The 25,613-nt window shown below is 35.5% G+C and overlaps 4 protein-coding genes across 4 annotated transcripts in view; all 4 read right to left on the reverse strand.

Moving 5' to 3' along the window:
* The window catches only part of LOC142349678 (trimethylamine monooxygenase-like), a 34,453-nt gene extending 24,116 nt beyond the window's left edge, over positions 1 to 10,337 (reverse strand). The window contains exons 1-4 of the mRNA XM_075401401.1: positions 10,117 to 10,337; positions 9,199 to 9,346; positions 2,444 to 2,668; positions 985 to 1,205 (exon numbers count right to left, since the gene is read on the reverse strand). Of these exons, the coding sequence (XP_075257516.1) occupies positions 985 to 1,205; positions 2,444 to 2,668; positions 9,199 to 9,344 (592 nt within the window). The 5' untranslated portion in view covers positions 9,345 to 9,346; positions 10,117 to 10,337. The remainder of the gene's footprint in view (positions 1 to 984; positions 1,206 to 2,443; positions 2,669 to 9,198; positions 9,347 to 10,116) is intronic.
* A 2,530-nt stretch (positions 10,338 to 12,867) lies between these two features.
* LOC142349031 (DNA-directed RNA polymerases I, II, and III subunit RPABC1-like) lies at positions 12,868 to 13,580 on the reverse strand. The gene has a single exon (XM_075400442.1). The coding sequence runs from the start codon at positions 13,566 to 13,568 to the stop codon at positions 12,936 to 12,938; it is 633 nt and encodes a 210-aa protein (XP_075256557.1). The 5' UTR covers positions 13,569 to 13,580; the 3' UTR covers positions 12,868 to 12,935.
* Positions 13,581 to 20,133: 6,553 nt separating this feature from the next.
* Positions 20,134 to 21,388, reverse strand: LOC142350032 (V-type proton ATPase subunit D-like). The gene has a single exon (XM_075401937.1). It carries the CDS (start codon positions 21,355 to 21,357, stop codon positions 20,608 to 20,610), a length of 750 nt encoding a protein of 249 aa, XP_075258052.1. The 5' UTR covers positions 21,358 to 21,388; the 3' UTR covers positions 20,134 to 20,607.
* Positions 21,389 to 21,437: 49 nt separating this feature from the next.
* LOC142350033 (charged multivesicular body protein 4c-like) lies at positions 21,438 to 22,936 on the reverse strand. Its single transcript, XM_075401938.1, has 2 exons — positions 22,661 to 22,936; positions 21,438 to 22,181 (listed from the first exon to the last, which is right to left on the reverse strand). The coding sequence occupies exons 1-2, from the start codon at positions 22,907 to 22,909 to the stop codon at positions 21,798 to 21,800; spliced, it is 633 nt and encodes a 210-aa protein (XP_075258053.1). The 5' UTR covers positions 22,910 to 22,936; the 3' UTR covers positions 21,438 to 21,797.
* Positions 22,937 to 25,613: the final 2,677 nt, after the last annotated feature.

Here is a 25,613-nt window from a genome sequence, read left to right on the forward strand (position 1 = left end):
TAGTTTCAACTCTCTACGATGAATATATCGATCGGCCAAAATTGACTGAACAAAAAAAAACCCAGTTGAGTATATAGTTCCTCCCCCCTCAAGAGGGGTCGGAACAATAAGGCACGTGCGTCTGTGGGGGGGGGGGGGGCAAATAATATGCGCCCACTAAGCTTGGGGGGGAGGGGGGCACAAACGGAAAAGATCCAAAAAAGGTTACGCCTTATATTTAAACAAAGAGGGCTTGCTTATTAAGCTTCAATCAAAATAATTGAAACTTTAATCAAAAAGCCCAAAACTGAAATGCGGAAACTATTTATTGCTGAGGCATGTATGTGTTTGCTTCTACATGTTTCAGTCTGTCTATTCTGGGGGTCTGACTTGTATCTGTCAATCCCAGGGTGGCCAGAGCCCGTTTAATCTGTCTCGAGGTCTGGCTCACTATCCTGCTGGGGGTCTCTTCGGTTTGGTCCAATTTAGCCACAGTCTGTTCAATATGGCACAGGGTCTGGGTTTGTTTCGTCCGGCCCAGAGTCGTGTGTCGCTCTGCATGGTCTGACCCACGGTGACCAATTTCTGTTCGGTTGGACCAAATTATTGCTTGGCTCCGTTTGGTCTAACTTAGGGTGGCCAATTTATGTGCATAATTCACTTTCGGTATAGACCTCCTGTCTGCGACCCAAGGACGTCTGACCCATACCTCTTTTCGACCGAGTACCTCATCAGGGATCTCATTCTTCCATTCACCTTCTCTTTAGCCATATTTAGTTTGAAGCACTACTTTGAAGTACTGGAAGTATGTACTTTGAAGCAATCACATTTACTCTTGGCTAAACTGATAAAAGGTCGTAAAAAATTAAAATCTACGTAAAGGTAATGAAATAAACAAGGAGAAAGGCGTTGTAATGTATTTGACCTTACTGATGCGCAACTGTTTTCAACGTTATCAACTATTATTGGACATATATACTTTCAAGCATCAAACATCACTGGTACCTGAATATCGCGATGCATCCATGAACTGTTTAGAGTGGATTATGAGCCCTGGAAATGTGTCCTGTCCAGGATACGACACATAGTTAGGATAGTTGAAGTGACCGGAAGCTACTATCACATAGTCGAAAGTCTCTTCCGATTCCTCTTTTGTCGGCAGATTTATTGTTTTTACTTGAAATTTGGACAACTTTTTGTCGTATGACACGTTATCGACCCATGTACTTACGTTGCCCGGTTTTATTCCTCAGAGTTTTATGCTAGACAAATTTTGTTGGCACGTCAAGCGTCGCATTTTTTGCTGAAATTTATATCAGTTTATATCATTTCTGTTCTTACTTTAGTATCAAAGACATCATACAAGCGGCGTTTATCTTTGACAAATATTTAAAAATTGTTGAATCTAAGCTTGTAAGGGAGAGGAAAAACCTCAGCTTGAAAAAGGCGTATGAGGGAAATGACAAATCATTTCCAATGTTTGCTCACTTTTATCCACTTTTTATTGCGATAGAAACTAACATAACTACAGAAAGTCAAGTGAAAAAAAATAAAACAACAATAATAAAAAACCCGCATATAAATTTCTTTTCATAACTAAGGAAAAATTTTGAAAATTAAACCAATTTTGAGCAGTAAATAACGTGTTACTATGTCTTGTACTCAAATATTTTTGAGCGGCAACTAAATTGTTAGTGTGTCTTGAATTAAAAATTATTTTTGATCTGTGAGTTCTTGGTTTTTGCATCTTGTATTTAAAATTACTTAAAATACAAGTTCACTTCAACGGGTGAGTAGTATCACGAAAACTGCTCTGCATAAAGAGATCCCGTATAGGGTGATCCGTAGTAAACCCAATCTAATTTGATATCGAAAAACTATTAAAAAAGCTTAACAATTATTTAATGATCTCGAAAGGTAGTAATAAAGCGGATATACAATAACGAAAGCGAATGGCAAAAATGTATTATGCAGACATATTTTGAACCGCTGAAACTGTGATGTGTAGAGCTTCCCGTATCATAAGCGGTAAGAAGGGTTTTTGTTAGATATTACTGGTTTATACAAATAACCTTCCGATATTATCTTAAATTTCGTATCTGCATATCCTTTCATGAGTGTTTGTTTCCGTTCGAAAGATTCAACCGAATACCTTTGGATTATAACAAATTCGGAATTAACACTTTAGACAACTCTAAATGTATTAATGGTATTAATACAATTTTTTATTCTTCGGACGAAATAATAACTTCAACATTCATGAGAAGTTTTTTGTTTTTTCCTCGCCGCATTTGTTTTTTTTTTGTTTTCATCAACCAGCCGCTTATTCACCGCATTTCGTACATTTTTTAGCTGTGAATAGACCTGAAACATCGGATTTGCGTGTCGGGTGTTTTACATTTAAAACCAGTGCCATAAAATAGCTTGGAAAATTAAGTGGATTCGAGGAATAAAACAGAGCTGCCTGAATGTTATATATTTGTGCAGATCGAATTTGTCAGCATATTCTTTCAGATAGTTCAGCAAGTATGGTCTGTCCGGATAGAACGGAAATCCAGTGACGTTGGAGACATCCAGCGGGAAGAGAAGCTCTGGCAACTCGATCAGCTGTTTGGCCCCATTGCTGATGAGGTTGTGGTACATGCCAGAGTGCACTTCAATCCCGTCCTCTTCTATGCCTTCCACGCCCCTGGAAAAATTGGTTCTTCTACATATCGAATGGAAAAAAGAATGAGATTTTTTTGAGCTGATAAAAACTCTTCAATATAAGTTTTCATTCAAAAGTTCGGGTCGAGGTTCCACAGGGAAAAATTTTACACTAGTGGTCAATTCTTACAAGACGTGTGGTTATTTTTTGTAATATTTGTGGTTTTCAGAGTGATTTTTCAGCGTTTTACTCGACCAAAAATTTAAATCTTGAAAAAACTAACTGCTAGCCCGGTAAAAATTGTACGCAGGCTGTTAAATAAATACCACCGGATCTGTTCTGTTCCCCCTACCCTCATGCTTTGTGAGCACAAAAACTTCACGACACCCAGGCCTACGCACTATTATTTAGATAGTATCGCGCAATATAAAAATACACAAATCTTAATTGGGGGGCATACGAAACATTGCGGGCCGAAACAGAATAGATCCCAATATTTAAAACGAGTACAAAAATGGGATATTTTCCGTTTGTGCCCCCAAGTACTTTATGCGCCCCCAGTTACAGAGCACGTGCCATTACACAGTAAAAATTTGGCACGTGCGTCTGGGGGGTGCAAACAATATGCGCCCACTAAGCTGGGGGGGGGGGCACAAACGGACAAGATCCCAAAAATGATAAAATGATTGGGCCAACTGTTTGGCATACATCGAAAACAAGGAGGCTCTGAAACGTGCGTTTGCATATAAAGTTCCGAACCCGATCATCCACATTTTTGTCTACTTAAATGTCTAACAAATGAGGAAGAGAAAGAAACTTTTCAAAAATACATATCCTGTTCGAAATCAATTGGTTAATGAGTAAAAAAAAAGGTTTCAATAAAAAGGTTTCAAACAACCAAATGAAAAATATAAAGCCGCATTAGAGAGCCAATGGTAACCACTATTAATAAGACTACCGGAAAAAAACAACAAAACAATAAAAACATTAGTTACGGCCATATTCAAAACATATTTTTTAGAAATCAGTCAAAATGGCGTCTGATAAGACCAGACGAAAGTCTTATTAACTTACAAAATAATATCAAAAGATAAAGAAAAGAGCATCAGAAAAAGAATAACTTGTGCATCTCCAGAAGTTATATAAGACAGGTCATCCATGAGACTAGGTAACAAATGGACGAAAAAGGCGAAATTTGAAATTATGTTTACATGACTGAATGAAATTAAATTCGAAGTAAACAAAAGCAATAGCTATCACCTGAAAAATTTTGATAAATTTTTTTACCATGAGAACTCATTGAGAATTATCAATGTCCACAATACGCCATAACCCTACAAAAAAGCGACAAACATGCAAAAATCAAAAAGTCACTTTTATTTTGAAAGCCATAACTTTTATTTTGAAAGCCATTGCGAATTATTATTAATGTGGTAATTGGGCAACAAATTTTTTTAAAAATAAAAAATTGTCAAATATCCAAAAATTAAAATTCCTTTGTGAAAACTCAAAGAATCAGAGCCATAAAACCGTAATCAAAAAATGATAAATTTTTTTTGTCCAGACAGATGATGCAACTTCTGTTTAATGCAATTATCCTAAAATTCTAAAATTGGACAGAAATAAGATTTAAAAGGGCAAAGTTCAAAAATCACTGCTGATTCCAGCTTTCGTTTAGGTCTCCACGGCGACTTTTAATAAATAAAGTCTAAATAGCATGAGAACAAGAAATCAAAAGAAAAAAAAACATCAGAAAAAAACTTGTACATCTCCAGAACACATATGTGACAGGTCCATAATGAGACTGGGTAACAATTTAACAACAAGTGTGAAATTTGAAAACAAGTTTACATGACCGAATACAAATAAATATGAAATAAATAAAAACAATAGCTATCACCTGAAAATATTTGAAAGGTTCTTTTGCCACAGAAAGTCTATGAGACATATCAAAATCCACAATGCGTCATAACACTACAAAGAGGCGAAAAATATGCAAAAACAAAAAAAAAGATAAACTCTCAGATTAAAAACGCTATTGAAGCCGTTAGAAAAAAAGAGATATCCATTAAAACGGTTATATATGTTCAACCACTTTCGTTGTGAAAGCCATTGCGAAACGTTATTAATGTTGTAATTGGAAAACAAAATTGAAAACAAATTAAAAAGAGACAATTTTCCAGAAAACAACAACATTTTGTGAAAATTCGAAAAATCAAACCCATAAAACCGTTAATGAAAAAACGATAAAAAACCAATTTGTTTAGACAGATGATGCAGTCTCTGTTTACTACAACCATGCTACAATTTGACAAAAACAAGATTTAAAATGGCAAAGTTAAAAAACCAACGGTTTTTTAAATTAAATAACCAATAGAATTTTAACAAATCTAAACTAGGTGAAATCAAATGTCATTTCATAGAAACCCAGGAGACTAAGTCTTCAGACTACAAAATAACAATGAATGCAGGCAGAACTAAAAATTCCACAAACAGTTTTACAAAAACACGAATGTATAGGCATTAAAAGCAGAAGTTATCAATTGGAAAGTTTACGACAGTTCAATAGGGTTACGTTTGAACACCAATAGGCCCTCTTTTTAGAGGAATCGGCATAAGGAAAACAAAAAATTGCAATAGGCAATGTCCAGTGTAAAGAACTCAAAAACATTTTCATGAAGCCACATTGAGTAAGAGCCATAAAAGACTCACCTGCAACATAAAATATTTGGGTCGCATTTAAACTGCAATAGGCCTTCTTTTTAGAGGAATACCCGACATGGAAAAAATTATAACAGGCGAGGACCAATGTAAGAAATTAAAAACATTTTTATGAAGTCACATTGAGTCGGGGCCATAAAACCACCATCTGCAACATAAAATATTAATGGATTAAAAATTGCTTGAAGAAAGTTGAATTATGAAGTAGATGGGATTCATCACTAATGACACAAAGTTACAGGCTGTCAAAAAGAAGAACCAAAGGTGCAGAGTTTAAAGTTCGATCATTTTTTTTAAATATTTCAATGCACTAATTCCATTAGCTGTCATCTGAAATCAATGAAATCGCTCAACTGTGACTCCAGATTTCGCTTAGGTTTCCACTGAGACTTTTAGTGCCCCTGAAAATGTAATACGACTTCAAAAGAACGACTGAGAAACCAATTATATAAAACAAAACAAGAAAAAAAACTGAGAAACCAATTATACTTTGTGAGAAAAATTTGAGATCAGATTTCTGGATCACACGAGTCAGCAACTCACCTATGTGATTATAAGCAAAACCAATAGAATCATTGACAAAAAATTGAGAGAATTTCGGCAAAATTGATGAAAAATTGTGAAAAATTACAAATTTTTTATTTAGAAAACAAGAATTTCGAAAATAAAATCTTTCTAATTCTATGTTCTATGTTGTATGAGCTCTTTTTATTGATACCCCTCACAACACTCTACGATGAATTCATCATTTGGGCAAAATTGATTATATGACTGAACCAAATTGATGAATGTATCGATGAATTGACCGAAAAAAAAACAGTTGAGCATATAGTACCTCCCCCACTAATAGGCCGGAACAATAAAGGCCTTCTATTTTATAACCTGCTCAAAAAATGATCAAATGTTAATCATCTTTAGTTCAGTTTTCGTACGCAGATGAAACAACTTCAACCTTTTTAGACAAGTACCGCCAAAACATAACACAAAAAAAAACTTATGGCAATTTCTTGTCTATTCGATTTCAAACAAAAATTGTTTATGGAAGAAACGACACACAAATCAAAACATTTAGCGTAGAGCAACTAAACTCTGTCATTGTAATACTAATTTTAATGGAGAGACATAAAAAACACTGGGGGAGAGAAAATTGATCCAAACTACCTCTTGAACGCAATTGCTTTCAGTCCAATTCTTAGGTTCACCTCTTAAAAAATCTGAAGTTAAGAAACCGTTTGAAATTTCATTTATCTGGTCGGTTGTATGCATCCATATTTGATCAATTCTCGTTGCAACAACAACAAAAGTTGCATAACTTAAAGTTGACATAACTTTTTATAACTACCCGTTGGCATTCGAAAAGTGGCTGGAATTAAGTGGCGGAAAAACCTTCTAATTAGCTGCAAGGTGGCATAAGTTATGCAACTGTAATCTAAACGAAAATTGATTAAAAATAGCATCACACGGCTAATTGCCCTATTGAATTTAATCAAGCAATCGGCGTTGCCTTAAAATCTGATAACCTCTCAATGGAGATAACAACTGTGAGTTAATGTTCATTTTTTGCTCAATTTGACCTCTGCTTAGTTGAGATTTAATTTCTAACATTTTCTTTCAATGCTTTACGCTATCTTTTCTGCCATTTCAATGACTAGAAAACTCACTTCAACCTTTCGGACAAGATTTGAGTTATCAGTTCATCACTTTCTGGTATGTTGCCGCAAAAACGGGGGGAAGCTCATTCAACAGCGTCACCAGTTAATATAACGCTAATGTTGATCTGGTTTGCCAATAATGATAATGTAACTCTCTGTTCACAATATTGACTATCCCAAAAAACCTACTGTTGCGTTATGGACTTTCGCCAGCTGAAGAAAAACGTTTTGCTCTAAATACAAAAAGTTAATTTCTCTAGAGAGAATAAGAATAGATAACAAAGATAATAGAGATTTACTGGAGGAGTCTATTTAATAGATCAATGTCCTGAATCGACGCAGGAATGCAAGTGACGCGAAAAGAGCAGGTACTTATACTCGGCAGCAAGGAAGCCAATCGAAAATTGAGTCTACTGTTACATTGTGTTTAATGGTAGAATAATAGTGTCTATCTACTTACCGCTGATAGGATAAACAAAGCAATAGACAGCAGCTATTAATTTTACCAACTTAATAATTGAAATTCCCATTATTTATTCCAAAATTGTCACATTAGTTGTACAGATGAGAGAAATATTCATACTTTCCAAGATTTGGATTTTGATTTTAAACTTATGCTCTTTTACTTGAAACCCCAATTAGACTTGAGCTCACTGCGTAGAGTCTGCTCCCATCAAAATTGTTTCTGAATTTCTCCACCTTCGATGCGGATGAGATTTTCGTGAAGAGGTCTGCTAACATTTTTGCAGCTGGAACGTAGTGAACTGAGAAAGACCCATCCTACGTCTTTGTCCCGACAGAAGTGAATTTTTGTCTCGATGTGTTTTCACCTCTTGTGCTTGACTGGATTTTGGAACAGTTTAATACAACTCTGGTTATCTTCCCCAATTACTATTCGGTGTTTCTGTTGGATACCAAAGTCCGCTAGCTGTTTCATGTAAAGTGCTTTGTGAAATGGTGATTTCCTACCCTGATACAATCCCTCTGATGACAAGAGAGCAGCTATGGCCTGCTTCTTGAAAGCCCTGCCGATTCAAAAGGCGCCTTAATTGCTTTCCCCGCTAGATCGCAGGTAGACGTTTTTGTGTACCGTAAGTGTTCAGAAGGTAGCCGCACGTAAGTGTTCAGCATTTTCAACCTTGAAGATAACTGAAGAGTCACTTTCCGCATGTCCATGTTTTTTGTTTTAGGCGCTTTCTATTTTCTGCACAGAATGATGACTGTGAACATGATTTCTGGCCTCGTCTATTCTCCACTTTTTCGTCCCCCTTCTGTGCTGCCTGAAGTTTCAAAATCAAGTCAACTGGAGTCCTTGAGGATTTGCATAAATCCATTTGAAACCGCTCAAGCATTGTCTCTATGTTGCATTGTCTGATTCTGAGGCCAAGAAACCAGTGTAGTCTCCCTCTGCCTTCCATGCGAAATGTTGCCTATAAAACTTTCTTGTCGTCCATCGGAGATCACTGTCATGCTTCCAGATGTTTCTATGATGTCGTTAACCTAGACCCGGCGACTTCCACTTATACATCCCGGTCAACCAAGTAACTCACTGCTTTCTTTCCCGGAAATCCCAGTAGTTGTATCAGGAATTTTTCATTAGCTGCTAAAAATGAAATTTCTTTGTGGATACCACTATTTCTCCAGCTGGAAATCAGGGAAATTTAGCAGGTATGTCCCCGTGAAAAACAAACGCAAAAGCGATATACTGAATTTCTTGTTGTTACTTAAGAAACCCCGTTATTTTTGACGAAAGCTTGTATCTCTGGTAAAAGTTCCCAGTTATTAGATCGCGTGAATTATTTTAGCTTCTTCGAGACCTGCTCTTTTATCTCTAATTTCGTCTTTTTTTCCATAACTTCTGATTTGTGGTTATCCGAAAACAAACCAACTAGGTGACTTATTTAAGTTGTATTCGACATAGCACAGGACGAGGTGCCAGGCCGAATTGGCTTATGACTACTCAATCTTGCGAAAAATTGTGAATTTTTCGCAAGAAGTGGTTTTGAGCACCCTTGAGCCTGGTCAGTGTCGGATTTGACATGGAATATAACGTGCGTAAAATACACGTTAAGCTTTGAGAATAAGTTTCCTAGATTAAATTTTTAAATGATTATATTTTTGCAAATATACGGGAGTGGTAAAAGATTTATTTTGTGATCCAAACAAAAACATCCAAAGCATTTTAGTGGCTTTTCTAACGTGAAGTTCCAAACTCCCCCAACTGAATCGTATCTCTCGTAGCACACCACCTCATAATTGTCCTGATCCAGATTGCACTGTAGGGCTCTCAAAGTTGTCAGTCCAGATGGACCAGCTCCAATAACACACACTCGTTGTTTTCTCATCACTGATGAAATACAGAATTAACGCATGCTAAAATTTTGTTTCCACCCCCCACTTGAACAATTTTTTCTTTACCACCCAGGCTGAGGTGACAGTGGATACGTCAAGACCCAACGCGCGAAGGTCTGAATACAAGCACTTTCCGCCTGGAAAGATCTGGACGTACTGATTTCCGTCTGTACCTCAGCTCAGTATGCCCAATTATGCCCAAAAACTTATGCCCACTTAAATAGGCGTAAAATTTCTATTATTGGGGTGTAAATCTACCCAGGGAGGGTTGAGAATTTCACAAAAAAAATCTGCAAAAGTTGAATAAAGATCAATAACTAATACGGAAGAGAATAATCGCACCACTGCTTCGCTCTTAATCCGTTACTCACTGTAACACTCAGAGGTGAAAGGTGTTATTTCACTAATATAAAAAAATGAACAATGAAAAGTTAAAAATTGTCATTTTACCGAATGATTATGAATAATTATTAATCAATTAATTAAATAATAATTAACATTTAGTAAATAATTAGCTCATTTAAGCTGTTCAACAAGCTGTGCATGGCTGTTAACACAGTTGAACAAAGTGTTAACCAAATGGGTTTAATACCTGCGTTGCGCGACCCATGTCAATCTGACAAGAGCTGGCTTGGGTCGCGCACGTCAACCTTGTTTTTATCACCCAACAGTTGATCAATATGCAAGTCCTAATTTCGAGTTAAAGTTGGAAAACACAAAAAATGCAGTTAGGCAATTGTCTTTAATGCTCAAATCGAAACATACCTTATTGCAGTTGCAGTCTTATTCCAAATAAGCAAGCTGTTGCTTGAAACGTATTTCAGTTGTTAGCTAGAAATTATTCAACTTGACTAATTGCTCCAAATTTCCAGCTGCCTAATTGTGGTCATTGTGCTAATTGAGTTTTAAGTCAATCTAGCAATGAAATATACTTATTTCACAGCATCCTGTAAACATATCAATGTGTTATCTTATTGAAAAACATTACATTAAGAACACATCATCATACATTAGGAGCTGAGACAAAGATGGTCAAGTGATCTCATTTTATACAAAGTTCTTACGCCACTCGTCCGCAATATGGGCTCAATTTTTGTGCCAGAAAGGCCAATTTTTCAAGCTCAAAATGGTATGAACTACTGGTGTAACTGAAAATGTGGTGAACTGCTAGCTTGACTGTTACATAATTGTAATAACAAAGTTAATTGTTAATTCAATGTGTTCAGAGTTTCACAAAACCTTTTTGCGTAATCTACAAGAAAAACTAAAAGAAAAATAAATTATTTACGGGATCAAATTTTACAAATGATCATGAACATTATCTGACAATTTATTTATTAATTGAAATATGCAACGGGAGGACACCATTAACCCTTACGGTCCGTTTTTAGGTCAATTTTTGGGAAATAAGAATATTTTGTTGCTTTTAAATGAAGACCGTGAAGAACAACAAACAATTAGCAATTCCCATAAGTAAAACCACAGTTTTGCCATCTAGAGATTCAGCAATCCAAAAAACGGTTTCCTTATGCCAAAAGAACCCATAAAATTATTTTTTAGTCCTGGCGTTTTTGCTTATTAGTTACGTTTATGAATAACCAAATTATTTGCACGCAAATTATGCATTCTGAAATCTTATTCAATTTTAAAAAGTCGTAAGGATAAACTACAGTCTAAAAAGTTTTTAAGTCTAAAAGGGATTGAGTTGTGACCAATTTTAGGGAAACAAAAGTTGTTTGTTTGTTTTCTGTCTCTTCGCAGCAATTCTTTTCTTATTTTCTTAAATGTAGTCATCTGGGAATTTAGTTGGAGTTTTCAGTTTCAATGGCCACAGCTCTTCATGTTGGTTTTAAAAGATCTTTTATTTGCATTGATGTCTTTGAGCGAATGCTGAAACTCAGGCGCTCGGTATAAGAAAAGGAGGGAAGCGACAAAAACAGGAAAAAACCTGATTTTTTCCTCCGTCAGGTTTTGTTGCTTAGAATTCTGATGCTTAGAATTACATCGGGTAGATTTCTATCTAACAACCGTAGAGCTGTTGGCTTTGGTAACAGCCAGCTGGGGCTCAGGAAGGCTAGCATTGGGAGGGAGTGGAGAGTATTCTGTGGTGAGAGGCCAATCGCCCGGGGTTGGGGAACGAGAGGGGTCCAAGTCTCCAGATGTATGAGGGTGGACGGGGATGAGCAGTGGGCATCTGGGGGAGGGGGGGGGGGGGGGGTTGAGTGTGGGAGGACAGCTAACTGAGGGAATTCAACTCTATAAGAATCGATCTTAACAGCATGAACTTAGGTCTCCTGAAAAGTATGGGCTTCACCTGTTCATCCCGTTTTTGGTGACAAAACTCAAATGGTCAGACAAAAAATAAGACAAGCAAAAATCACAAAAAAATGGCAGGACTAATATAACTGCTACATAATTAATTGCTACGCTTGAGAGCAATTAAAAACAAACAAATAACGTAAAATGCTGTCTTAATTTTGTTTTGAAAATATTGTTGTACCGTATTAAGTTACTGGAAGCTTTAGAAACCTCAATGCTCGTTAATTTGTTCGGTTTTTAAGTTCTCATGTGGATATTTAGGAGAGCTATTCAATTGTTGCTCTCGGAAGAAACAAAGATAGAATAGAAAATGACAGGTTTTCTGGGCTAAAAATGCAATTTGAGCAAAGCAGCCAATAACTCAAAAACTCACGTTAATATTTTTTAGACTATTGAAGATGAAATGGTAGTCTATAGGCCTTGCTGACTTCTATTTCTCATTGAAGCAACTGATGATTGCATTATTTTTTCACAGCAAAAAAGTAAACTTTATTTTGCATTTCTGTAGATCGCAGAATTACATTACCTGGTCTTCATTTAAATCTTTGAGGTGCGAAAATAAGTTCATCTGAACTACGTGGTCGAACTAGAGAATTCCTAAGAGCAACATATGTTATGCTATCTGAAGTTTAAGGAACTTGCTAGCCAGCAATGAAACCACTTCTGGCAAAGTGTATCAAGAAGCTGCGTTCTATCACTTTCCAAACGGCAATTGAATGCTGCGAAAACGACCCAAAACTCAAAAAGTGTTCGACCCCATATATAGATAGAAATCTTCTACACGCGTATTGTATTGCATCAGGATTACTCAGTTTTGGTTTTAGGGTTCTCTAGCTTACAGATACTCATAGTTAAAAACGGTCACATTTGGAATCAAAGTGCAAATAATGCTGTCACATGATATTTGCTCTCCAAACTTCATCTGAGAGTTCGAAATTTTTGGTCGAACACACTCAGATGATTTCATTCAGCATTCAAGCAATTCATCTTCACTTAGAGGTAAAAATACAATTGTGTATCAGTTGGCTGACGTTACACTTTAAATTACCTACAATTACTTCATACCTGCGTACCGTCCAGTCATACCTCAACAATGATGCAATTTGCAATGCAAACAGGAGAAAGCACACATTTTTGTTCTATAATTGCTTGCTCCACTTCACTACGCCGCCAATCTTAAATTCAGTTGGGAGAAAATCAGAACAAACATTTGATTCTAGATAATTAATAAGTCAATGACAAACAAAAAGATCAAAAACTTCTCTTCACACTACAAGTCTATAAGTCACATATCTTCCAGCAGTTTCAGACTTCCTAATAATTCTCACAACATCGCCCCTCTGGAGTCCAAAGTACCTCGCGACCGGATCCCCCATCTGGATTCTGGGTAGCTGATGATCCTTCAGTTTGTACCTCGTCAACAGTTCTTTCTTTTCCTCGGCTGTCATCAATACATGTTCAGGCACAAGCATATGTTCAGTGATGTTAATGAGCAATTCACATTCCATAAACTGTTCAAGGGTGTATTTAGGAGCCATATCTGTCAATGCAGCTTTAGCTGATGGAGTCATACCACCTTGAACAATGATGATTGCACGTGTTATACTTTCTTCTTGCATCCTTTGACAATAATGCTTAATAGTCTTGATTCCAATCTTAGGTTCTTCAGGGAAGAAAACGAACATCTGATTTGTCGGGTCGTCGTTATGGGCAACCAATACAATGAGGTCTGATCTCGCGGGTTTTCTCTGACTCGGTGCATTGCCAAATTTCTCGATGAACTGTTCGAGTGTTTCGTCCAATTCATCTTGTGTTACTAGGTATCCACGATCATGGCACAACTGCATGATGGTCTTGCGGATTCTCCACAATTTGTAAGTTTCAGCTTCGTCATCCATTTCTGAAAAGGGGCTACTTAATGCAAGACTTAAAACTCAATAGCTGAAATGACGGCATTAATTTCAGCATAAGCAAATGAAAATCCTTCCATAAAAAAAATTTGCTTCACCGCTTACATTACTTCTAGTCTTTAATTTTTGAACAGCAAATAAAAGTATTTAAATAAAACTTTTTAAAAAAATTTAAATGATATCTTTATCACTATGCCAAATAAACATGCCAAAATTTTCGTGCTATTGAAACCTATGCTAGGTATTATTTAAGTTTAATTGTGTACCAGCTGAACAGCTAAAACTGTGTTGTCAGCTAAATCAAACCCTGCTGAAGAAAAGGAAGTCAGTTTCAAAAATACTTATTCTCGAAAAAGAGAAAAAGGAAGTTTCAGATTTCGTTCCTTTTAGAAAATAAAAACTAGCACACACACACAGACACAAATAGGGACACTAAAAAAATTTCTTGTTGGCATCAGATCCTTACTCAAGCTTAATCACCGTTCGTCAAAGCTTTTACTGTCTTTTTTTCTGGAACTCTGGATTTCACGAGGCAATTATCGGCATTAGTTAAATTGACACCAAAATTGAAAATAAACTTTTCAAAGCTTTTCGATAAACTTTGTGATTTTTGCTGTTTCACGAGCAGAATGGGATAATTGTTCCGACCCCCACTTTAGTGGGGAGGGAGGAACTATATACTCAACTGTTTTTTTTGTTCAGTCAATTTTGGCCGACCGATATATTCATTGTAGAGATTTGTGAGTGGCATCATTAAACAGCCCGTCCAGCGTAGAATGCGAAAATAAAAAGATTTTTCCGCTTTTCGTGTATTACAGGGAGTTATCGATGTTTAAATATTGTGAACATTCGACTGTTTTTGTTCACATTTTCAGCAATTTTTGGCACAATTTCGCTAATATAATTCGAAATAAGTTAAAATTTTTAACGGCAGATTGTTGTTGTTACCGTTAGAGATAGAAGACAGTTGTTGAATTGTTTGATTGAAGTTTTTTTTTGGCTAAAATTTTTGATAAAATTTTCAAAATTCAAATTTTTTTCATCAAAAATGGCATAAAATATGCTTTTTTTGGTCCACTTTGTTTAAATTTGCCAGACTCAGTACCTAGAAACCTTAACTGAGACTCCCTTATCTCAAAAAAGCGCTCGATAATATCATGGACTCTTAGAATCAGACTTTTTGGTTTTTATTTTGATGCAGCCTTTTTTCAAAATATTTTGCATTTGTTCTTTTAATGTTAATTACTGACAATACTTTTTAATCACTGCTCCGTTAAAGACAACTCCATTTTACTTAAATTTGAGGCCGAATGTAGATAGAGTTTGTTTGCCGAGAACCAAATGGTTTTTATGGCTTTGAGGAAGAGTTTTAGGAAAATTTAACTGAATTCTTGTCTTTGGCCTTCAATTGTTATTCTTTTGGCAGTCTGATATTTAAGTTTGACCACTCAAAGATCTACATTTCTTCCTTAATAGGTGCAGGAGTACCTTTTCTATTCATTCGGTTGTTACCTAATGTCTCTTATGTTATTGTATGTATTTGTTTTAGGGAAAATTCTGATTTTTTGAACTTGCCAATTTTTTATATTACTTTAGTCAACATTTTGCTTATTCTCAGTAAGTACAGGTCAAATCATCATCCTTATATAATAAAACCTAATTTTGTGTCCGATTGTTTTAACAGAAGGTTTTCTTGCTTTTGTTACTACGAGTTTTTATACAAAATTTTCAGATTTTCGTGCATAATTGCCCATTTTTGCTGTTGTTTTTCTTTTGTAAACTGCCACATTATTTAACACTCTAACTAAAAAGCTTTACAACATTTGAAATTGAAAATAATTTTTGTTTTTATAACATATGGTCTGAAGGGCTGCGACACCGTTCTCTTGCAGAAATTGGTAGTTTTTTATTTTTGCCCTTTATTTGTTGTTAATTTTTGTTGTCATATGCCAAAAATTGTGTAATTAAAGGTCTCAGTCGCCAACTATTGATAAACAATTGAACTTAAATAACTGATATCGGTAAATAACTAATGGCTGTTTTGATTTTCGAATTAAATTTCTTAAAAAAAGTAGTATTCTTCAACTTATCCCTTTTTGTTCGTTTGAGTTTTTTTCGTGGTTTACAATGTTGTACCCTTTTCGTAAATTAGCATCATTATTTAGAGGTCTTTTTAATGGTTTTTTGAATCAAGCAATAATTTTTCTGTTGTTTGAACTTTTTAAATGATGTCTTCAGGGCTTAGAAAATTTGTTTCAGCAGAAATTTGTGAAGTTGATACTTTTCAGCTTTTGTGGTTCTTTTTGTTGTCATTTTGTGATAGCCGTTTCACAAAAAGATGTTAAGATGATCAAAGGAGACGCAAATGAAGATGTTATATTCTCGTGGATAATATCTTATAAATTTAATGGCTTCAAAACTGTGGTTTCGTAAAGTTGTTTTGTAAAGTTATTAGTTCAGCTTGTATTTAATTTTATTTTATAGTCTGATGATTTAGTCTAATTAATAACAGTCGCAATTAGTTTTCCGAGTAGTTGCAAGACAAACTGTCTACTCTTTTAGTCAAAAGCTTTTTTGTGCTATGAATTTTGAAAATATTTGTTTTTAATAAAAAAAGAGATAGATTTTTGAGATCTGCCAATTTTATTTCTGTTAAATTGTAGCTAAGGATCTCTATATACAACTCACATCATTTATCTTTTGAAATACGATTTGCTCTTCATAACGGTTTTATTTTCCTCAAATGGTCTTTCTTCTTGGAACAACCAGTTTTCATAAAACAAATTTTCCCCTTTTGCAAATTTGCCCCTTTTTTGTAGGTTTTGCTTTCATTTCACAGTATCACAATAATGGGGGTCATTTGACTTACAAATGTTGTCACCTGCAAAAAATGCAAACGAAGATTTATATTGTTTTTAGTGATCACCATAATATTTAATTGATTGGGGGGACATCGTTTTCGTGCAAATTTTGCCCGTATTTGTCGTTCTTTTTGTAGTCATATGACATATCCTGGATAATGAAAGGCCTCAGTCGCTCTCTAATGAGGTAAAAAAGACTCAATGATTTCATTTGATGCGTAATGTTTATCAGTTCGAATTTAATACATTTTTAAAAAAGCGATGTTTTAATAAACTTTTGCCGCTTTTGCTCATTTCTAGTCCACTTGTTGCCAAGTCGCATTGAGGAAAAGTCCCATATTTTGTTCCAAATAGTACCAGTTAATCTTCTTAGTATTAACTTTATCTGATGCCCTTTTGATTTGGTTATTAGTGGTTTTCAAAAAATGGCAAGGAATTATTGTCGTAATTAATGTTTGTAACTATTTAATTGTTATTGCCGTCTTTTCTGGTAGTCATATTATGGTAGCCAAAGGTTTCATAGACCCTCTAGTGTATATTGTTTTATTCTTTTAGTAGTTTGTTGAACGATATGTTGATATGTTAATTTTTGTTATCTCTTCATCATTTGGTAGACAATTAAGTAAAAAATGTAGATGAGCGGGATCGGAACTTAATGTGCGAACGCACATTACCGAGCCTCCTTGTTAGTTTTAAAACTCGTAGATGTTTTATCAGAGAAAGTGAAAAACCACCGATTTTTGACTATTGACACGTCGCACATACTTACACCCAGACAAGCGCCCGCGGACACAAACAAGCACTCAAATAGAATAGAAACCTCACCACAAAAAAAAGCTTTTGTAAGATTTTCTTTTTGGAATCTAATCATTACTCAAAGCTGGTCACAATTCATTAAAAGTCCGTTAGCTCTTGAATGTTTTTTTTCTGGCAATTTAGGTATGCAATTCCAGAGGCAATTGTATAGGTAATCGTAAAATTGCCACTACAATTTAAAATTTTTGAAATACCTTTTTTCTATTTCTCATGGACGTAATCGGCCAAATCGTTTTTTAAATCTCGCAGATTTGCTTGTTTCCAGCGAGATTTAAGTAACAAATTTTTGAAACTGAATATATTCGAAACCGAATTTTGCGGCAAATATTAAAGTTTTTCTAGTTTCTTCCAAATTTCTGACAGCTTTTGCAATCCGCCTCTGACATGTAAAGGAACGTTAAAAGCTATCCCTAAAAGCTTTCGTTTAATAGCGTTGAGAAACATTGGCTAACAGTTGAATTTATTTTTTGGCCATTTCATTATTTTAAGTAAGAGGAGTTTTAAAGAAATAGAAAATTATTCTTTTTTTGTGAACGAAAATGAAAAGAAAATACATTTTTCTTCTTTCAAAAGAGAAGTTGGCTCTTCATATGAGGTGTTTCGCAATTAAAATATTTACTTTTTTAACTTATCATACCAACACAGGAATTGAAAAGATCAGTTCGAAGAGCAATTTCAAAATACAGAGAAATTGAAAATAATTTACCATTTTTCAAAAAAGTTATATATTACATTTGTATTAAATTGTATCCAATTCCCCTGTATTTCCTTCTTCTAGAAATTATTTTGTACTATCTGCTCTGACAATATAAAAAAACGAATAAAAAGATAAGAAAAGCTCTTTTCTTCCATCTTTAACTTTTCAGTAATGTTTTTGGTTGCTTTGATATTCATTTCATGAAACTGATTTTTTCTTACGTCTGGAAAGTTTTGAGAAAACTTAATTAGTTATAGGTAAATAAGAAGAAAAGTTTACATAAACAATTTTAAAATTTGGAAAAAAAAGACATTTTTCATCTCTTAGTTTAACATTATTAAAGTTGATTTTTGTGTATTTTCTGATATATAAATTGTCTGAAGTCTTCGATTCTCGATAAAAAGCTTTCGATGCAGAACAAAAGATGCGTCAATTATTTTATAACCAGCAGAATACTTATAGAGAGTTAGAAATACTTTTTTAAATAAATTTTGAGAACAATAATTGATTTTTTTGGAAAATTTCTGTCAAATCGTTTGAATTGTTAATTTTCAGTATTGAAACTGAAATAATTACTGTCAGAAGAATTTAACTCCCAGAGTGATCTCTTAAGAATAATTACAGCTGACGTTAAACTCGTAACGGATGACAAATTCTATCTTTTGGTCATCTCATAACTTTGGAAATTGATATCTGAGAAGGCTGAAATACTTAGCCTAAATCTATTTCTCGACGTTTAGAAGTGGGAATTTTAAAAAAATAGGAAAAAGATATTCTGTGCAATGCACAGAATTTTTGAGTTGGAGGCATACAATCTTTCAAAAAAAATCTTTACCAAATCAATTGATGTCAATGTAAAAAATTTATAATACTGAGCAGATGACGCTAGTAATAACGCTTCATGTGCGCCGCTCTTTTTAATAGCACATACAAAAAAAAAGAAAAAAAACGATACAAAGAGAACGCAAACAAAATACAGAACAAAATACGAACTCAATTTTGAAAAAAAAAATGCCTAAAATATTTTCGTTTTTTGAGATTTCTATGATTTCGGTGAAACTTTTTCTATGATTTCGGTGATACTTTTCAAATTCATAAACAACCGTTCAAGTGTGACAGAGTTCAGATTATCTTTCTTCTGTTCCTAAAGCTCTCTAAAAATTGCAACAATATCGTAAAAAAAGTTACAAAAAATTTGAAAGATTTAATGAGATTAGCTGAAAGAGGGATAAAAATTTTTCTCAAAAACGCCCTTTTTATTCTAGATAGTTGGAGTGATAGAAAGAAAACATAAATTTCCTCGAAAAAGTTGCTAGATATCTGAAATGATCGAAATAGTTATCTTTGAAAACACTATCCATATTTAGGGTAGATTTACATGAAAAACTTCCAATTTTTTTTCAAAAAGCAAAATTCCTTAAAAAAATCTTTTTGTCGCAGAGGGCTTCAATTTGATACCAAATCTGTTAGTCTGAGAACAAAAACAAGTAGGGCTAAAATCGATGTTTTCCTTTTTCAAAAACTGTGGGGAAAATGCTCAAATGTCCTAAGTCCGCCAATATTTACAGCGAAAGTTGATCTAATTTGAGTGAAAAATATGCTGGAATAAAAAAATTAGAGGTTGCTTATTAACGGTTTTTTTTCTTAGCAGATTTGAATGTCGCTCCTTGAAATAAATTGTGCACAGAACAAATTAATGGGATTTTTATGTGTATACAACTCTCCCTCCTAGTCACTGACAAAATTGGGATAATCTTTAGTTAAAGAACATTCTGTCAAAAGCCAAATAAAGAAAAAAACGGCATTTCTCCCCAACATTTAGATGCCAATAATTTTAAAATGAAGAAATCATGCAAGACAAAACGATTCAATTTTCATTATCTTCTGTCGACACTACCACCGATATTGTCACCAGAATGCATCGTTTTCAGAGATGGAGACGAAGCCATCATCATTTTGCCTATATTTTTACAAATATTTTTCCTGAACGCCGCACATGCTGTTAAAATGAATTCGCCTTCACACGAAACTCATAAAGCATGCCAATTTTAAGCTTTACGATTAATTGTAAACACAGAGCTCTAGCTAGATTTTCAACAAAAGTCATATGGCTCGTCCAACTTATTCGCTGAAAGAAAATCTGACCAGATTTTCTAAGTCCCTCGCTCGAGTAACAAAATGAGATCAAATATAAATTATTTTATTCTGAAAACAATTCAATAATTTGAAAACTGTAGCTTTGGTATGCTTACTATGACTAAAGATACATTCGGTTCAAAATATATATATAAAGAGCAAGGACTGCATTAAATTCAAAATTGAGCAAGATTAAATAGATTGGTAAAAAGTGGACAGTATCATCTTGATTACACATGATCAAGGGTGACATAATGAGCTTCTTGAACTTGCAGTTCTAAATTTACTCGAATAGTTCAATCTCATGACATATTTATGATTCATAAAACTACATCAAATTACGGTTAACTAACTTTTAATTACTTAACTTTTATCTAGCCATGATCACTGGCAAAGAAAACGTAAGCAATGTAATATTTGGTTCAAGAACAAACATTGACTTATCGCCTCATATTATGTAGCAAATATTGAATGAATACCATGATAGCAAGTTCAATTTTTTGACTGTGAAGAAAATCTAGAAAATGATATCTTCGTCCACATTGGTGGTCAGCATGTTTTTGGCGTCCATGGCAGGCGCGTTATCCAATGAAGCTTTCATTTTCTCCTCGGCCGCTTTTTTGTCCTTTGTCTTCTTGTTCTGCACTTTTTTCAGCCTGTAGAAATCTTCACGCTCCATTTCATCGAGTTCAGACAGCATGTAAGCAATAGTGTTCTCAATTCGGGGAATCAAAACATACTCTAGGGCATTCACTCGCCTATTTGTCAATTTCAGCGCTTCATCCAGGGTGAAGAACCAGGTTTGCAGAGTTGCAAGATCTACGATACATTTGACCGCTTCCAGGAACTTGTTCCGTGTCTCCTGGACTTTCTGACCTCCTCTTGCGAGACCTGTCATAACGGCATCCTTATTATTTTGTTCAATGTGGGTCTCATTCGTAATCAACCCCACACCCACGACATTTTCTCTCCTCTGCCTAACACGGGTTGTAGCACTTTCGATGGCATTCGCTAAAATGACATTCTTGATATCGCCGGCCACAAACTCAGATTCGACGAGAGAAAAGTATGATTGTTTCATAAGTTCTCCTAGCTTTGTCTTGATCTCTGTGATATCTCGGACAACTTTCCTGAAGCGCAGTTGAAGAGCATCCGCTTTCTTTTTCAATAGTTCATATCCCTTTTTAGCTCCAGCAAGACGACCCTTCAGCAACGCAATGTTCATTCGCGATGGAAACATCGCAATTTTATCATTCGATTTACTCATTTTGGTCTGAAAGTACTCGTCGTGAAAAAAAGATGAAAAACTGTGCATTTCATTAAATACTCAGGAATTGGAAAAAGTAGTTCAAAAATTGACTTCATTTTTATGTGATAATTTTGAGACAAAAAATAAACTATAAATTTCATAACATCTACACTAGAAAAAGAGCAATGTTAAGTTCCTGACTTTATTGAAGTGATGAAATTATTCAACTTAGTTTAATTCGGCGAATTTTCTCAGGAACTTAAAGTAGCCGTCTATTAACGCAATGCAATCTTAATATACACGCTAGAACCAGTAACCGCAATGATTAAGGATTTTGCAATGATATTGATCGGGAAGGCGCGGTTTATAAATTTCTTGCATTAGCTGGATAGTAATTTACACACGATTGTTAAGAAAGAATCAATTGCCGTAATAAGTTAGGTCTTCATAGTTAACAATTATTGGGCTTGTGCAAAGGCTCTCAATTCATCCATATCATCGTCTTCGTCCTTGACGGCGGGCAGACTTGACGTAGGTACACTTGGCAGAGACTCTCCAGGCACTGGTGCGATGTTCAGCATCTCCGCATCCAGGTCTTCCTGCATCAATTCGTTCAACTCCGCCTCCAGGTCGTCTTCATCAAGGTCATTGGCTCCGTAGCCGATCTGTCTTGAGAGGGCATCGTTGATGGCCTCGCCCTGTTGGATCTGTTCTTCAATGTCATACATCATGTCTTCCAGTTTGTCCAAATTGTTTGCTTTCTGAGTTTGTTGTAGAGTTGTGGCTGCTTGGTGCATGGCCTTGGTTACCTGAGCTGTCATCTGAGACTGCTCAAGTTGATCCTGTAAGTTTTAAAACGTCAACAAAACGCTGAAAATCTGGTCGCTAAGTTATAATGCATTGTTTACGATAGCCGATTTATTGCCCATATATTCTGAGATTAGTCCGTTTTCACTCGACTGATTGCTTCAACTGCCCAGTGAATTCAGGAATTAGATGAAAATAAATGTTATCATGAAAGCTTTCACGAATAGAGCCCAAAAGTTGTATCTTTCTAATGTTTCCAATAGTGTACGTCTGAGTTTTAAAAAGTTGGATTTATTCTATTTAGCCCCCAAGTCCGTTGATGTATTTAGCCCCCTCGCTAAAATAATGAGTTGAACTAAAGAGATAAAAAACATCACGAGTACGAGGTTTCAAGTTGTATACATCCTCCCTCCCGGTGGGCGCGCTATACCACGTCTAAAAATTCAATTTTATTCCTCCTACCTGGCAGGAGGGTGGTCCAGAATAGATACAAACGTTTATCTGATTAACTCACCAAAAGGAGATCCATATTAGATAACACTCCATCGCATTGCTTAAGTTGAGTCTCGTATTTTTTCTTCTGTTTCAGCGCGAACATCGCCTTTCGTTTGTCAGTTCGGGCAAACTTTTTAGCCGTTTCAGTTTGCTGGTCAATTTGTTTTTCCAGATGTCCCTGCTTTTTCTCTAGCAGCTCTTTAGTTGATCGCAGATTCTGAATAGAATCCTCATTAGTCGGTTTTTTCGATTTCCCTAAAAGAGGCATTTGTATTCTGAAAAGAAAGAAGACCAGTTTCGCGAAACAACGATAACAAACATCAAAAGTAAGTTAGCTTCGTATAGTTTTACCAAGTATAAACTCAATTTTTTAACACATCAAACCAACTTAGCTTTAGTTATTGCAACGCCGATTTTGATAAACTCAATGCCCTCATAGTAACTAAACCACTTTCAGGAATTTGTTGGAGCAACGTAAATGTTCTAATTGAACAATGGTATAATTGGATAAGACTATTCATATTCCAGACAGTTCCACGGAGAAAAAGGCACAGATCTCAATTATCACCTTGGGTAACCCAAACTACCTCGAACCTGATCAAAAAAGTTAATACTGTAAAACGTAATCAGCCTGGTAACTACGAGATTAAATTGATGCAAAGATCTTGCGAACGAAGTATCGAACAAGACCGTGCTAACTTTGAAAGTCGGCTAGCAAATACAAGATCTACAAGCAAGCTTTTCAAATACTTTCGAACTTTCAAGTCAACATGTATTCCTGCTTCTGTCTCTTATATAAATGAAATTGCCACTGATTCGAAGTCGCAATGTCGTTTGTTCTCAAAATTCTTCGCATCTATTTTCACTGCCTCTAGCGATTTTGTACCTGTGGAAGAGGTCGAAGTTCAAAACCCCTTGCTTAATTTTGACGTATCTCAAAGTAAAATTCGTTCTATATGTGAAAATCTTGATGTTACGAAAGCCGTGGGCCCAGAGGGAATACCTCCAATCCTTTTAAAAATGTGTGCTAAAACCATCAGCAAGTCCATGGCATCAGTGTTCTACAAAATAAAGCAAACGGGTGTTTTTCCTGTATGCTGGAAAAGCTCTATTGTCAGTCCAACTTTTAAAAAAGGTTCTAAAGCGATAGTAGAAAACTACAGGCAAATATTACTCCTTTGTATTATCTCGAAAATTTTCGAGCGAACTTTGTTTGATTCCCTTTATAGATACGCATCACCCTATTTCAGTGATTCTCAATTCGGATTCCGGAAGCAACGCTCTTGTATCACTCAACTACTAATATACCTTGAGAAAATCTACAATTCCCTAGATTCTGACAACGAAATTCACGTCATTTACACTGACTACGAAAAAGCTTTCGACAATGTCGGTCACGGGATTTTGTTACAGAAGCTATATAAAATTGGGATTCGTGGCAGAGTTTTAAAATTGCTGCAATCATACTTAGCGAAAAGAACTCAACGTGTGCGAATCAACGGATCCTTTTCCGAAGAAATTCCGGTTACCAGTGGGGTCCCACAAGGCTCAATCCTCGCCAGCCTTCTCTTTCTTCTTTATATAAATGATTTGCCTCTCAACTGCAAGAATTGCCAACCGCTGCTATGTGCCGACGATGCGAAATTCTTCTCAATCAACAGCTCCTCATTGCTCTTTCAGCTGGATTTATCAAGAATTAAAAAGTGAAGTGATCATAACAAACTACCACTTAAGGTTAAGAAATGCACCCATCTTGACTTCGGCAATACAAACAAGGCGTTTTTCTTTTCAGGCAACGAGATACAAAAACTTATTGTGCAAAAAGACTTTGGTTTGTTGATATCCCGAGATCTTAAATGGGCTGATCACATTAGAGCAGCATGTAATAAAGCGACAGGTGTTTTATGCCTGTTGAAAAGGAGCTCGCCCCTTCTTATCAAGTCTGTTAAACTGAATCTTTTCAAATCCATGATAATCCCTGTTCTTATTTACGGCAGTAGTTGCTGGTATGCCAATATCGACAATTTGAAATCATTAGAAAATGTCCAGAAACGGGCTCTTAAATGGGTTTGCTCGGACCGAAACAGTACTTACAAAGAGCTCCTGTTAAAAGCTGGAATACTTCCCCTGTCATTATATTTGCAATTACAAGATCTGCTCACTCTATCCAAATGTACGACGGGATATTTTGATATCGATTTTAATCCATACCTTTGTTTGAGGAAATGCACTCGTGACATCCGATCTTCACACGACGTTAGATTTGACCACCGCAAACCACATAAAAGCCAAAGCGAGCAGAGCTTTTGCTTCCGTACCGGTGCCCTCGTCAACAGACTGCCAGCAACTATCGACATCAATAACCCCACTGGCCTAAAACAACGACTACTACGTGTTCTCTGGACTTTTTTCAACGCAAATTACAACGAACTTGTCAGTGCGACGTGGAGAGTGTAATTTGCCATCATTCGCCATCACGAAAGAAAAAGGGAGACGATCCCCGTGCCAGCAGATGAAGATATCTCCTGGCCGAATCCCAACTACTACTACTACTACTACTACTACTACTACTACTACTACTACTACTACTACTGCTACTACTACTACTACTACTACTACTACTACTACTACTACTACTACTGCTACTACTACTACTACTACTACTACTACTACTACTACTACTACTACTACTACTACTACTACTACTACTACTACTACTACTACTACTACTACTACTACTACTACTACTACTACTACTACTACTACTACTACTACTACTACTACTACTACTACTACTACATCTACTACTACTACTACTACTACTACTACTACTACTGTTTCAGCACTTTAATTCCAAATATGAAATAAAGGCACGGTTGGCAACAAATACAAAAAAAACAAGAAGAGTTATTTGTTTGGTTATTCTGTGAAGTGCTGTACGACGAAATTGTTGAAGGCATTCTTTGACCCGG

Source organism: Convolutriloba macropyga, chromosome 11, assembly GCF_964194025.1.
Source record: "Convolutriloba macropyga chromosome 11, txConMacr16.3, whole genome shotgun sequence".
NCBI classification, from domain to species: Eukaryota; Metazoa; Xenacoelomorpha; order Acoela; family Convolutidae; genus Convolutriloba; species Convolutriloba macropyga.

Bases quoted from the DNA above. Each gene is read 5' to 3' on its own strand.
- LOC142349031 (XM_075400442.1), bottom strand. From the start codon at position 13,568: ATGGATGACGAAGCTGAAACTTACAAATTGTGGAGAATCCGCAAGACC.
- LOC142350032 (XM_075401937.1), bottom strand. From the start codon at position 21,357: ATGAGTAAATCGAATGATAAAATTGCGATGTTTCCATCGCGAATGAAC.
- LOC142350033 (XM_075401938.1), bottom strand. From the start codon at position 22,909: ATGCCTCTTTTAGGGAAATCGAAAAAACCGACTAATGAGGATTCTATT. The intron at 22,182-22,660 runs GTGAGTTAATCA...TAAAACTTACAG, and splicing joins CTAATATGGATCTCCTTTTG to GATCAACTTGAGCAGTCTCA.